Below are 15,406 nucleotides of genomic sequence, written 5' to 3' on the forward strand. Positions count from 1 at the left end.
AACATCAAAAACCACAGATCCCCAAAAACAAAAATTAAGCGAAAGACGATATAGAATTTCAAAAACTACCCAAAACAAGCTACAAAGATAGCCCCGAAGAAAAGAGTGACTTCAGAACCTTAACCAACACACCCACCCCCTTTTTCAAAAAAAAAAAAAAAAAATCACAAAAAACGTGTGTTTAAAATAAGAAGTGAGATGATCGAGAATATTCCAAATGGGATATTTCAGAAATCATCTCACAACCTGCGTGAAAATGAATGGAAAATCACTTCCTCTCTCTTAGCAAGAAAATCTCCCGATCTTACTCCCACCCCCATTCAAATCAGCACTCCATTTTCCGCACCAACTCAAACTTCCATCCTCACAACCCCATCTCAAACCCCCGCCTATCTACTCCCCTCCCCTTCCCTTCTCTCTCATCTCTCACAACCACTCAAACCACCGTTGTCCCTACATCACTACTGCTCGTCAGCGTCGCCGCTCCACTACTCGTCGCAGTCGGTCTTCCGGGACGCGTCCCATTCGGTCCTCCGGGAAACGTACCATTAGGAGGTGCCCCCCCTGGTCCACCACCACCACCGCCGCCAGCAACAGGCACACCTCCATCAGAAGTCAACGCTGCAGCAGCTTGGATGGATCCAGCACGAGTAGGATCGATACCGAATGCGATCCAGCCGAAGAGACCTTCGGAGAGGGTAGAGCCTAGGAGAGAATATTCGACGACGGGGTCGCCGAGGGCGGCTTCTTGGACTAGTGGGAAGAGGGTGTTAGTTGGGGGGTTATGAACTGAAACTTATGATATGATACATGAGAAGAGGAAAGAAAGAGCTTCACGTACGGAAAATCCCATCATTGGCATTGGTAGTCGATCCCGGGTTCGGATTTGTCGAGTAAGGAGTCAACGCCTCGATCTGATTCGAAAGCGAGGTATCGAAGAAAATCTGGCCGATGTGCGAGACTGTCGAGCCTTGATATGTGCCGTTTGGGAATGCTCTGTTGTGCGTAATATTATCAGTATTATTCTCCACTTCCAATACACCAAAAGAGATTTCGGTTGCAGACTAAGAAGCAGAGGAAGATGGAGAGAGAGAACTCACGTTCCACCAACATGAGTCGCAACATGAATATGCTGGGTTCTCCCCTGATAATGCCCCGGATAAAACGCCGTGAACTGGGTCGCGCCCTCCGAACCCGTCGCCTGAATGCCCCGCGCAAACGTCGCATTAATATTTCCCGGCACCGACGCATCCGTCACACCACTATACGTGCCTGTGCTATTCGCATACCAAAAATCGACGTAGACATCCGAGACCGGCTCGCAAGTCGACGTGTCGATGACTTGGATATCGAGGATCAGATCGATGCCCGATTGGATGGCGGCTTCACGCACGTCGGCCCGGATGTATTCGCCGGTGACGTAGAAGGGGCCTTCGGTTACTTCGGGCACGAGGATGCAGGAATTGTTGCCGGTGAAGATGTCGGTGAAGCTGTCGGTGGGGGAGTATGTGGTGGTGGAGAGGTGGTTGGTGTTGAGGACGGTGCCGGCGTCGCGTGCGGAGAGCTCGGGGAGATCGCGGAGTTTGATGATGGAGGCGTCTGGGTTGGTTAGTGGGGATTAGGAGATGAAGGGAGGGAGTGAAGGAATGAATGGAGGTTTACCAGTGGGGAGACCACGCTTGGCTCGTTCGTTCTTGAGGATTTCGTGTCTTCTGTCGGTGGTGCGTTGATGATGACCTCGAGCCTTGAGCTTGGAGTAGCAGCTGCTGATATCCCTCTTGTGGAATTCATGAGCTCTTGCAATATGAGCGATTTCTTCGTTAATGTCATGTCCTGGATGTGCTTGCACAGCAACCAAGGAGGCCAACGTGGGGATGGCAAGATGTGTGAAATGCATGGTGAATAGAATACGCAAGAGAAAAGAGGTTGATGAGCTTGTGGATTCTTCTATTTCTACAGGACGACGTTCTTCATATATATATACATAATTTTGACCCGTTTCAAAAGCTCTGTAGCAATTTGTTTTTCCAATATCACGTCTTCCAGACGCCAACTTGCAAAACAAAATGACATCTTGATGTCGACAGCGCCAAGACTTCCACGATCTTCCCAGCAAGGCAATTTCAATTCGTCCAGACAGGATATACTTTTCCCGCGAACGACGTCGACAGAATCGAGTAGGTGATTGATTTTGGAGGATATTGAGGATCCTCCCAAGAAAAAGGTACACGCGTCCAAATGATTTGGATTGGTTTTGAGGATATATTTCCACCACCGCAGGCCTGATTCTATATCAAAGTGTCTGGGATACCTGTCGAAACCATGCAGAATTGAGATTCTCCATGCTCGTGCTACAGAAGCGCCATCTTGGCGATATAGGGAGGGATCCAAGACACATCCAATTCGTCATACAAGAACAGTAATGCAAGAAAGTTGATTGGAAAATCATCTTCGAGAATGTCATTCCAGCATCGGAGAAATATTTCTCAATGGGAAGGAGACAGGAACATTGTCTTGGTGATTGCCCTTAGAAGGTATTGGTGCGATAAATAGCACTTGGCAACTGCAATACCAAAGGATAGAACCTACCCAAGCATTAATTACGCACACATACAGACATGTATGAAACAACCTTTGAATTGCTTGTGATTAGCCGCACAGAGGAAAAAAAACTACCGGCAGATGCAGGATTTCCTGGAGAAGGAAAGGATGAGGAGAAATATATGGGATGGCATAGAGAGCTGACGAAGCCTCTCTAGGTTCATAAATCAACAATACAATGTGATATGAGCCCATACTTATACTTGAGGTATGAGTGACATTCACATCGCACAAGATTGGCTGCGCTTACTTAAGACAGCATATAATTCCTGGATATTTGCATATTAAAATATCGTCACGGGGAAAATATGGATATGCCAATTACAATATCAAAGTGAAGATTGGACAATGATGACATTATTTCGCAGGCAAAACAGATGGGAGATGTTCATGGTATTTTGAATCCATTTGTTGTGGTTTGGCAGAAATGAAATCAGTCACCCAAGCCGACTGACGCCATCCGATAATTTACCGAATCCATACATGCCAAAACAATTTCACCACCAAAAAAGCGAACATATCCCGGATTCCTCGAGTAAAATTCTCGACCCATCATAGATGATAAAATATTGCAAAAGAACAAAAGAGCGATCAATGTAGGAGGTATTGAACCACACCCGATTTGAACGGATAACCTTTCGATCTGGAGTCGAACGCGCTACCGTTGCGCCAGCGGTCCTATTGATCTGGGAGTTTCACTTTGTCAACTACTATATTCAAAAATCCAAGATGCGATTCGAAAATCAGGCTCAAAATGGCACGTGAGACAATGAATGTGATCCAATTAAACTAAACCAAAGTGGATGTTGAGGAATGTTGCACATCTCCAAATTGTCACCAAAAATTCTGTGGCATTTTTCTGACGGACATCAAGTCGACTTGAGAGCAGTAGTTTATTTGCGTTTTACGTGCCTTTCAATGAAGCTATTCATATAACAATTCATTATTCTCATCAGGTTTAGAAACTGTGTTTATTTACATAGCTTTCAAAGACATTTATGATAATTCTATAATAAGAAACAATCTTTACAATAGGCCTCAGTATATATCCTATATTGCAATTGAAAAGATCTATGTAGTAGCTAGTACTGTGCCGTCCCTAACTTGTAGATAGTAAAATGCTGAACGGATATCTACACTTCTCCATCGCCAGTAATATGCATACATATTCAATTGTAATCCCTTATATTTCCACCCAGCTACATTCCAAATTGACAATTACCTATTTGCTGGTGCTGCTTGTTATAATTGTCTATGACCTTCGGAATATAAGAACAATCTCGATGATTTTATTCTTTCCAATAATTGTGTCCATGTGAATCCAGGCCATGAAATCTTCATTCCCAAATTTATGCTTTGAGTGCAATAATGGTGTATACAGAGTATAGTGGAAACGTCAACGACGTATTGGTTGAATGTTCGAGATGAAAACAAGCAAATATCTGAGCTGACGAGTCCCTCGACTAGAGGCGTCAAGACCTCAATCCCGCCCCAATATAAAAACGAAAATCAATCGTCTTTACATACCTATCAGAGAAAGTAACTTTTCATCCATCATGAATCGATCGAGATAAAGTTTTGCTACGTACATTAAGGACAAGGCTGCGCAGTCTAATCGTATTCTAATCCTTATATCCTGTGGATCTTAACCGTCCTGATTCAGGGATTTTTGCATTAGCATGCTAACGATTTTCTTCTCCTACTTAATATTGCTGTCGCTAGACTGCGACTCAACAAGGAAACCCTATCTAGAGTATAGAAATAACGACGTCGTCGTGGGGTAGACGAATCTACTTCGGAGCATAAATCGATGTTGTGAACAACCGCGAAGACGAAAACCCAGTCACCTGGAAGCTGGGACGATTAATACGAATACGACTTAAAATACGTGGAGAAGGAAGAAATATCAAACAAGAACGTAGTACGTACTGTTGAGAATTGCATGCCGCCACAACCTGTCAGAAGGCATACTGTCACCATCCATTTCATCTGATGTTCAAAATATGACCAATACGCAGACTGATAGCTTGTTTATTCGATACCATGACTCTTGGATGTTCAGATCTATGATTTAGCTTGGCCAATGAGATTGCTGATTCGATATTTGTTGTAGTAGTAATTTGGGGTGCCACTGGTCATGAGCAAGCATATCCTTACTTGATAATGAAGAGATCGCGAAGGAGCTTTTTACTTGATACTCTCCACACGTACATAACGAGATAACCAAGGGAGTACCCACTGCTCAACTATTAATTCTTATCGAAGAAGTCGCGCAGTCTCGGCGCACATGGTTCTGCCATCATCAAATGTGCCATTATTCGTTGTTGTCGGCTAGACTTGTTGCCCGTATGCTTAGATGCGGGAACTTGGGGAGATCCCTTGATGCTAGAATGAGTATTTTTCTCATCAAGGTATCTAGGCGATCTTGGGACAAAATTGGGGCGGAAACCTCTGTCAAAAAAGTATGCTTGGGAGACTTTCATTCTGTACCGTAAAATCCGATTCCTCCACCCGATTGTTATAGCGCACGAAGAACTGAATCATGACTGCATGATCTCATCCTTGGTGTATTGCAGGTCTTGCTGAAATGCCGAGCTGCCACACTCTCTTGGAAACTGCCGCGATAAATATCTCAAGGCGATAAGGTTCCACAAATGTCTATATAGGTGCATCGGTGGTGGCAATCTCCATGCCACCTGTGGGTTTTGCATGGACGCGGACAAACAGAACTATTTGGGTTGGCCGGGTCAATGCGTGCGTGATATCTGTGTCGTGATACCGTGATACGAAAGTTTTTGATAGTGCTGACCGACGGTATTGCTGTCACAGAGATTGACCGATGAGGGAGGAGTTCATGCTCAAGTGCAAAACCTGGAGACGAAAATTCATGCAACCAGTATGTAAACTTTGTGATGGATTAAAGTTAGTGATTTGCTCAAATATTAATATAAAGCACTTCGGGATGGTGACGAATCGAGGTCAGTGTCAAGGCTCGAGTTTGGTACCGACCGGAGCCGTGTCAATGATCCATGGGTCAACAGTTGCTGCTTTGGGATGACATTTTTATTTTGTTTTGAGGAACCAACAGTGGGCTCTTGCATTGCACATTGCACGTTGCACGTTGCACGTTGCCCATTGCCCAAGGACAATGGTCCTCCTCTCTCGACATGTAAAGGAGAGCGTTGTTCCGGTGTTCCAGCCTCGATTGGTACAGCAATTTGCGATCAAAATCAAACACATGCAAGGGCCAAGGCGATGCTGGATGTCCAATGGATCCCAATAACGAGCACAGATAATGTTTGGCAGCAGTTTTCACATTTCCAATGATGGGTTTAAATACCAAAATCTTAAATGGCCCAAAGGAGAATTCCAGAAGTCCACTCGTGTCGGGGAAATTTGATTGACTGCCGATGACAATAATAACAAAGACCACATGTGCGGAGACAATACGGAGCTTCGACTCATATCACTTGTGCTTTAAGTCAGACTCATGTGCTTGTGTGCAGTGTGCACTGTGAATGGGCGTGTGTGGCCCTGGATGGGATGGGTGCACCGACTTTGCTATCCGTGCCTGGACCTGACCCTGGACCAGTGGGAAAAGAGTTAGGGCTCCTTTTGCTTCATTGGCTGCAGTGGCATCTCCATACGAACTCCGGAGCAATCAAAATTTGAAGGCGGAAAACCACATGTTGGCCACGATACAGGTTGATGTTTTGTAGACGGTACGTTGCTAGCTGGAGTCGTAGTACGCGTCCGGGCGTGTTCGCACACGAGTTGCGAGTTTCGTGTCATATATCAGAAATCGAGGGGAGATTTGATGGATAAGTACTGAAGCAAACCTCGAAAAGCGACCATGAGCTGAATGCCCTTCCTTTTCCCAATAATGTCTGTGTGAATCAGTGTCTGCTGAGAAGTCGACTCTCAGATAATCGTTGCGATATTTGGTAAAGCTGTATAGACCCTTTTATGAGCTAGAGTAAGGGGGAAGAAGCTTGGAAAGGAAACATCCCGTGAGCGAGGGCAGGGTTGCAGGATGAATGAAACCGAACCGTTCGAGATGCCCTTCCTTTTGATGATTGTGATGTGACGAATCAATTGGGTGCGTGAGGGAGAAAGTGGGAGGAGATATGGATATGGATATGGATGTGGGCGTGTGGTCTTAGCTGTTCGTCTTCTCATTTTCTTTTTCTTCTTCTTCTTCTTTTTCTTCTTGCTTGATCTCCAGTCGATGGAGCAAGCAGCACGAGAGATGCAAACAGCTCCAATACCGCGCATGAGACTAATGTAAGTACACATCGCACTAATGTATGGTGTGAATAAATGGTACAGGAGATGGAGAAGAAGGATCAAAGCACCCCTCGATTTTGCTACCCGTCACAGTGTCACTGCATTTGAGTCAATTCGCCATTCTCCAATTAAAGCTTCCAATTGAAAAATGCCTTCTTCTGGCGTAGGTGGTTTGACATGTTTTGGTGTTATTTTATTTTGGGGGGGAATTACTTTTGGGGGAGGGGGTTTTCTTCTGCGGGCATTCTTTTCTTTTCTTCTCTTCTCTCCTCTCCTCTTTTCTTTCGTGGCTCTTCCCGTCTTCCCTGTCACGATATCCACTGCTCGTGATTGCTCTTGAAGTGAAGACTGGAGGGAAATATACATATACATATAACACAAATATGCATAACTACACACATTTACGTGTAAATGATGGTGATTATATACCCTTATTGCCTAGATTGACTCTGACTAAGCATCCATCCGCTCATCAACTTTCCTTTTTCCACACCATCTCCTGAAAATTGACCCACCCTCGAATCTTTCCTAAATCTTATTAATCCAATTATATCAGACCCTCCCTGCACACCCTAAAACTAAAACCACGCTAGATCTTTTGGGGACATGGGATAAATAATGAATGGGTGAATGATAAAATCATCATAAATAATAAATAATAGCTAATAAATAATAAATAATATCGCGAGCTTCGGTTTTCATGCTCTCTCGCTCCCTCCCCCTGGTCAATTTTAACCTTCTGTGCATGCTCCTCTTTTGGGTCCTTTGCCTACTTTGCCTGCTTTCCCTTACCTGCCTGACATTTGCCTGCTTGCTTGCTTGCTTGCTGGTCTACCACATCTCTTCATCATCTGGATTTATTCCTTTCCTTTCCTTTCCCTACACTCACTCGTTTCCTTATCTTTCATTCTTTCAATCTTCAAGTTTCGTGACTGCACCCCAATCTGCACTTTGCAGACCGCAGCAGAAAGGTAGGATCAAGATATTCAAGGTTCCATCGTCAATTCTACCAACCTGGACTACGAAGGGAACAGGAAACACTCGCTGTACCAAAAAGGGGGCCACTGCAAAACATCAAGAACTGAAGACGTCTTTTCCAAAGAACAGTGAATTTCCATGATCGAATGATATAATCAAATTCTCTCAGTATACTCGGCACACTCCTTTGATTCTTCACAACGCTTCTACAACCATACCATATTATTCTTGTCGGCATCTATCGGGTTCTCGACACATTTTCAGTATTCTTTCAAATTGTCTTCTATTCTCTTAGAGGAGCATCATACTTGGATTTTACAATCAGAGAAGTCCTAACTTCTCTTGACATCTCCAGCCATGGCTCCATCTCTTACAAGTTCTTCCAATTTCCTTCGACCCAGAACCAGAGATCGTGGTGATGAGCGCCCTAGTACTCGGGAAAATAACCAGGATCACAACCTCATAATCCCTAGCCGAACTTCCTCTCTCCACTCGAGAATTACACAACCAATTCCTTCTTCACTCAATGCAAAACCTCAAGCTCGCACACCGAAAACCCTCACTCATGCATACATGGTATGCGGTGTTGGTCGAGAACCGGCACAATGGGTGAAGGCTCCAGCGCCAGCGCAAGGAAAGATTCAACATATGAAAGGCGCCGTTGGTCAGTTTTGGCTTCCTGAGATTCTCGGTAGCAGTCCTCGACTAGAGCAAGATAACGAAATCGCCAGAGCGCTTCACTCTGCAATGAGGGTAAGGATGAAAATGAGTCCTTGGTAAGATCTTACTAATTCATATCAGGCATGCTTCCCTCACGATGTCGAAATCTGTACAGGACGTAGTCAACCTCATTGCGTTCACCATTCCTTCGTTCTTCAGCAGGATTCTTCGCATACTTTGTACGGTATCGCACTGCGAGTTTGGTCCCGAGCAGATGAGAAGCGTGCAGAGACAATTCGCGATTTGAGAAGGAGGACAGAATCGGACTTCTATGACTCGGCAGACGAAACCTACTGGATTCCATACTGCTTGTCTTTCCTTTCTAGATACCCATTGTATAATTTGCTAGGTGATTACCTCCGAGGAATGTGGATTCATTGGAACAAAGCTACCAATCTTTTCCACGCGGAAGAGGTCTCGAGGATATTGAGCTTTCCAGCTCCCAGGCTCAATGATCTCGTACGAATTGACATGAAGGACTACGCGCTTTGTTACCAATTCCCATCTTCTCCAACGGGCTTCCAGAACTTTGCCATGTGGCCATTGTTCTCTTGCTTATCTATTCCTAACATTGTAGGAGTAATTGAAGCAGCTTTATCACCCACTCGCCGCATTATCTTCGTCTCCCATTACCCTGCTATGCTCACAGTGGCTTCAGAGACCATTCGATATTTCGTCCGAGTTTATGAATGGAGTGGCCTTTATGTTCCAGTTGTTCATGCAAGACACGCGCAAGAACTTGTTCAGGAACCTGGGCCATATATTCTTGGAATCACAGCAGAATGTCGATCATTATTCACCGCGCCCACAGATGCTCTAGTTGTGGATTTGGATCGCAACTTCGTTCTAACCTCCAGCCCACCTACCGCTTTGACCGCTGGTCAACGCACAAAGATGGTCAATCGCATTACTCAAGCTCTCAACGGTGATGTGACACCTTCTGGTGTACCACAGCATCTTCGTTCAGCTTATGGCGGTGGTAAACTAATTCCAGCTGGTCAAATCATTGTTATGCGCGGTGAAGTTGAGTCTATTCAAGACCCAGAATGGTGGAACCAGGATGCTACTATGGCTGTGATGGACCATGTTTGTGAAAAGATGGTGAGTAAATGCCGGATTTGCGTTTCTTAGAATGCACTAACTCTTCTCAGGGACGAAATACCGGAATCAAGGCTGTGTTTGGAGGAGCCCAAAAGAAACCGCTAATGACCAAGGTTTCTATGAGACACCTAAATGAGATTGTACGCGAGAGAAATCAATACTCCAGAGATGCGCTTGAGGCATGGCAAGATTTCATCAACCTCAAGGGTCGCATGGATACAGAACTCGGCAAAGTTACGAAGAGAAACAACTTCTTGGTTGAAGAACTCGAAAGCTGGAAACAGCAATTCCTCAAGTTCCAGGCCTTTGCTGAGCAACTTACTAAGGAGACTCAAGATCTTAAGGTCAAGATCGAAACCCACAAACGGGAGAACAGACGTCTTACCGGCCTTATCGATCAACAGAAAGACGATGCAGCTCGTCTCAACACCCGTCTTACTGGTACAGAGAAACAGCGTGATGATGCTCTGGAAGCACTTGTTCTCCAACAAGAGATTGCTGAAGAACTTGAGCGTGAGCGTAAGCGCAACAAGAAAGAACTTTCAGACCTTCAACGCACCAACTCCACTCTTCTACGACAACGCGATGAGGCACAGCGCGTTGTGTTGCATCTCCGCAGTCTTATTGGTGGTCAATCTCACCATTTGGAGCACTTGGTCCGCACTATCCAAAAGAGTCCAGATATTACTGAGTATCTCGATGCAGAATTCGACCAAGAAGAGGGAGAAATCATGAGCGAGATCGCCGAGGAGGGCAAGGCCGAAGGCAAGAGACCCGCATCCAGAGGACCATCCGAGCGTGGATCATCCCGTGCTTCGTCTCGTACACCCTCACGTTCCCACCGAATCAGCAGATCTGGCGATGACATGACTCCCGAGATGGAGGCCAGGCTGGTGGGTAGCGTGCGAAATAGTAAACGCTACAGTGCAATCAGCATTGCTGACGTTGCTGATCGTCACCTTCGAGACAAGACCGATGCCATTGCTCACATCATCCGAAATATTAGCGATCAATGTGCAGCTGCTGTTGAGGGTCTCATGATGGCTCATGATGCGGATGCCGAAGCTGAGGAACTTGCCATGAGAGAGCAGCGAAGACATCGTGAAAGTAACATGTCAACAATGACCAGTGATGGTGAACAATCAGGCGAAGACAGCATGCTTCACCCAAGCGGTCGTGCTTCCAGCATTCCTCCAACCCCAGATCTCAGCCACAGATCTAGCACTGCCATGTCTATCGCCAGCTCTTCTGTCACTACACCTGAAAGACATAGCCAACAATACCATGTCCGAGATGACTTACCAACTAGAATCATCGAAGACAGCGATGAAGACCTTGGTGGCAGAAGCGACACTGGAAGTCTACGACACAGTATGAGTGGAAAGCCAGGAGGATTACTCGGCCGACCTGCAGGAGCTAGGATAAGTGCTCTTGGTGGTCATTAGCCACTACAGCCATTAATGCTCTTGAAGAAACTCGGAATGGACGAATCTTTTTGAAAGCATTAAACTTTCTAGAACACCGCCTCTACCCTTTATTTTTCAATCTCACCTTTTCATTTCTCTAAGCGTGTTTTCGGAGGAGGCGTTGGATGGCGAGGCAATATCTATCGATTTTTTGCTGGGTTTAGCTAGCTAAGCACTCTCCATCACACTTTTATATCACTTTTAGTTTTTTTTTTATAAGTTTTTTCTTACAGGATTCTCTCGAAAGGAGTTTCTTCACTGGATTTGTGGATGAGCGACAGAGTAGATACAGAGGTATCAACTCTTAGGTTGGGTAAGGAGGGAATTGGCAGTGGTGGATAGATGGAGTGGTGGATAGATGATGGAGTGGTGGATAGATGGAGTGGTGAATAGATGGTTGAGTGGGTGGATTGCCATGCGAATGGGAATGATATGTATTGCGATACTACTCTTTTTTTTTTTTTTGTTAGATGGAGCGAGCGACTTGAGAACAATACCCGATGTGAACAGTTAGTTGTATGTAAAAAGATTAAGCAATGGCATTTAGGAGAGAGAGTGGATAAGAAGAGTAGAAGAGAAAGAGTTGAATGAAAATCTTTTAAATATCGAAATCTGGTTGGTAATTGTGTGATATTTTATGAACTGTTTGCTGTGGTGTAATAGGGTGGGATATGTAGCACTTCGATGTTTATTTTGATTAATTATAGTTGGAGGAAGTTGAAGGGAGTGAATATTCCTGTTACTTTTATGTAGTATGCCTGCCAGTGGTGTATGACATGCAAATATAATTACATAGTTAGAAAGGAATCCAAGTACCTACGGTCGGGATCCTGGGTTCGCTATTCGTAGATTGATGTGGCTGCCTCCTCGTTCATGCGTATTATAATAGTCCGATCAAAGGTCGATAGGAAATGATAGACAGTGAGAGCATTTCGCTGGGGATAATCACTTCAACAAGATGGCACAGTGCCTCGTCTACTGCCCCCTTCTCTTTTCAACATGACGTCATTCTAATGATAGAATATATCCATTTTGAATGACGATAATTGCAGAATTTGAAACCCAAAGTACTTCTTCCCAGATAATCCTCAACACTAGCCAGGACTTTGGTGTCGCTACTCATGAAGACGATGTGCCATGGTCAAATTGCCACGAGACAATTTGAGAAAGAAACATAACCTGGAGCTTATTGCTTCCTGATTTCTATCTTGAATGCTATTAAATCAAAACCTTAAAATCTTAAGGGGCTACGGGTGTGCGATAACGCTTTTACGTTCAGATCTTTGGTATGTATCTGAGAAACTCTGGAGTATATCATACATCATTGTCAAAGATTAATATTGAAAATCCGGCATCAATGCTATATCAACCGGAATCAACCGGTGCTCGAAATGGGAAAGTAAATAGTCTGAAAGGAGGACAATCGTTGGTCACGATATTTTCCCAAGAAACTGATCGGAAGCTGTGCACAAATTACGGCTAGCAGAAAAGAAAAAGGATTACTAGGAGCTCACCAGAAGCTCAACAAGATTAACATACTATGTCATAAAGAAAGAGCAGACACTGAGAACTCTTGTACCTCCTCAAACCTATAGTCTTTTCAAGATACTAAGTAACATCATTGCGATTTGCAATATCTGTGAACTTTTGAGTCTTGATTGAGTCTACACGACTTATACAACTTTGATCATGCAGTGCCAGGGTTTTACCCTCTTTTGATGTGTCTTGGATTTTCCCCAAAAGCCTGTGTATAAGAGTTTCATCTTTCCGTAAAACTGCTAGGTGAATATGATCATAGCCTTGTATGATATACTCCGTGGAATTGTTGACTTTGATTCATGACATGAAGTCCACTGGTGGTCCCAAAACCATGGCTTACATAATGAGATGTGATGTTAGGCTCTACTAGATGTGACTCTAGTAGCTTTAGCGCATAAAAAGCTAGTCGTATCATGTGATATCAGTCCAATACTGATAAAACCACACCCTGGGATCACTAGTTCAATTGAAGGAAAACGTGAGGTAAATAGATTATCTCTTTCTTCGATCGCTATTCCCAAGTATAAACATAACTCCACAAAGTCTCGCACTTTCCGGACTATCCATGATGGAATCACATATTATACCCCCGCCAAAAAGCAACCGTCCTCCAAAACCTAAACCTCAAAATCCCATCGAATCCACCATTCGATCATTTTTTCAAACCCTCCCTTCCGCATTATTTTCAGAAATCTCGGCTCCCCTCGACTTATTTATATCCACCTCCCCCAAGCGCTGGGTGATATACTCACCCATGCTTCTTCTCCCCTCTGGATCATTCTCCTCACCACATTGGATCTCTCTCCTCTCTCTTATTTCCCCTTCCCAAAAAGAAGCCTTCTTTACACAAATCTTGCAGAGCGTATCAAAGAGAGAAGGAAAGAAACTCACGCATCTTGCTATTAATGCTGGAATACCTCTTCGTGAGAAAGAGAAGGAGGGAGGGGGCGAAGAGGAAAATATATTGAGAAGTCCTAGTGGATTACTCATGTTACATGGAGATTTTGGACCCGATTTCAAAGGTGATGAACCCACTGAGGAAGATTTCGAAAAGGCGTTTTGGGTGAGTACGAAACAGAATGGGATTGAGCAGGTTTGGGCGCCTAGGTGGACTATGTTTAGTAGGGGGAATGTGAAGGAGAAGGCACGGCTGTTGGGGTTTCATGATGTTGTTTCGACGGAGAGTGGGAATGGGAAGAAGGAGATAGGGAAGGAAGAGAGGAGGAATTGGACAGCGGTGGATTTGTATGCAGGGATTGGGTATTTTGTTTTTAGCTATGTGAAGATGGGGGTGGGGAGGGTAATGGGGTGGGAATTGAATGGATGGAGTGTTGAGGGATTGAGGAGGGGAGCAATAGCTAATGGGTGGGGGATAAGGGTTGTGAAAAGGGGGGACGTGGTTGAAGAAGTTGGAGATGAGAGGATTGTGGTGTTTTTGGAAAGTAATGTGGAGGCCGAGAGGAAGCTGGAAACTATAACGGGCTTTGGCTCAGTGAAACATGTAAATTGTGGCTTCTTGCCTACAAGCGAACCTACATGGAAATCGGCTATGAACATTCTGGGAGAGGATGGGTGGTTACATTTACATGAAAATGTCGGAATTGCAGATGTGGAAAGAAGAAAGGGGGAGATAGAGGCAATGTTCCAAACCTGGCTCACGGAACGAGCCGATGGAAGGAATGTGACGGTTGAGCATGTCGAGTTTGTTAAGACTTTTGCTCCCGACGTCTGGCATTGTGTTTTTGACGTTCATGTTGGTAGATAAACTATAGACGTCATGATATCCAACTGATGCAGATCTTCCAATTCAAAAACAGAATGATGTGGTTGGTCATTGAGTGAGCTATACTAGCTTCGCCCGCAATACGTAATTCCGATTTCCGTAATATAAAAAGAGTGTCCTCAGCACATCTCATCGCATGATCCACCAAAGAATACTTCAAACTTCTAGGTCCATCAATTCTCCATCTCCTTCTCTGAAAGTCACGGTCAAACTCGAGATATCCCCAACCAACACAAGCGCAAAATGGACCCAAACAGAGATATCTTCGACCCCAGAAATCCTTTCAATGAACCCCTCCAAGACTTTTGCGACCTTTGTTTCAATTTGTGGGGAATATATTATTTCTACACAGAGGCTAGGTTTTACATAGGGTTTATCATGGATATATACCGACGAGGCTGGTGATGCATCAGTGGCTCCACCGTAATGCTTCCATGAATGAAGAGATAACATGTTCGACTCCTCCAAACCCATTCGAATCACACCTATAATAACATCCATCATAGAAGTCGACATCAACTGTCCATCCGAAAGTATCGCATAAAGAATAGTGAACCCATCTTTTGCGCCAAAGTTATCTCCAGAGAATGGTTAGAGCACGACGGAGCACATAATTGAATATGGAGGAATGACCCGGCCTTCCGCATCGATGAAAGAAAAGAGTGAATTTTTAAAGCGCGAGGGGCGTGCGAGAATAGATACAGCACATGCGCACATCGTAAGTATATCCTCTACCGACGACTAGCGAGCTTTCGAAAAACCTCCGCATCTCCCAAATCGAGACCTCGAAAAGATTACCACAAACCCAATGGCAGCTTTTTATGTTTGTACTCAAGTTCCAAAAATCAAAGATAAAGCCTCGAAATAGTCCTTGGCAATCATAGAACGGAGGGGGCGAGGGGTGCAAAAAACATACCTGATAAGCTGTTTC

At 44.5% G+C, this 15,406-nt stretch overlaps 3 protein-coding genes across 4 annotated transcripts; 2 read left to right on the forward strand and 1 right to left on the reverse strand.

Annotated features, from left to right (window-relative positions):
* Positions 1 to 402: 402 nt before the first annotated feature.
* Positions 403 to 1,948, reverse strand: BCIN_13g03720 (hypothetical protein). Of its 2 annotated transcripts, XM_024696803.1 has the most exons (5): positions 1,663 to 1,948; positions 1,101 to 1,599; positions 842 to 996; positions 547 to 753; positions 403 to 461 (listed from the first exon to the last, which is right to left on the reverse strand). In XM_024696803.1, exons 1-5 carry the CDS (start codon positions 1,895 to 1,897, stop codon positions 454 to 456), a joined length of 1,104 nt encoding a protein of 367 aa, XP_024552617.1. In that variant the 5' UTR covers positions 1,898 to 1,948; the 3' UTR covers positions 403 to 453. The 2 variants fall into 2 exon arrangements, with proteins under 2 accessions (XP_024552617.1, XP_024552616.1); XM_024696804.1 differs by having other exon boundaries at positions 403 to 753.
* A 5,663-nt stretch (positions 1,949 to 7,611) lies between these two features.
* Positions 7,612 to 11,762, forward strand: BCIN_13g03730 (hypothetical protein). Its single transcript, XM_001556297.2, has 3 exons — positions 7,612 to 8,619; positions 8,668 to 9,687; positions 9,738 to 11,762. Exons 1-3 carry the CDS (start codon positions 8,224 to 8,226, stop codon positions 11,130 to 11,132), a joined length of 2,811 nt encoding a protein of 936 aa, XP_001556347.1. The 5' UTR covers positions 7,612 to 8,223; the 3' UTR covers positions 11,133 to 11,762.
* A 1,436-nt stretch (positions 11,763 to 13,198) lies between these two features.
* On the forward strand, positions 13,199 to 14,555 carry BCIN_13g03740 (hypothetical protein). The gene has a single exon (XM_001556298.2). The coding sequence runs from the start codon at positions 13,258 to 13,260 to the stop codon at positions 14,455 to 14,457; it is 1,200 nt and encodes a 399-aa protein (XP_001556348.2). The 5' UTR covers positions 13,199 to 13,257; the 3' UTR covers positions 14,458 to 14,555.
* Positions 14,556 to 15,406: the final 851 nt, after the last annotated feature.

Source organism: Botrytis cinerea, chromosome 13 (assembly GCF_000143535.2).
Source record: "Botrytis cinerea B05.10 chromosome 13, complete sequence".
Taxonomy (NCBI): Eukaryota; Fungi; Ascomycota; class Leotiomycetes; order Helotiales; family Sclerotiniaceae; genus Botrytis; species Botrytis cinerea.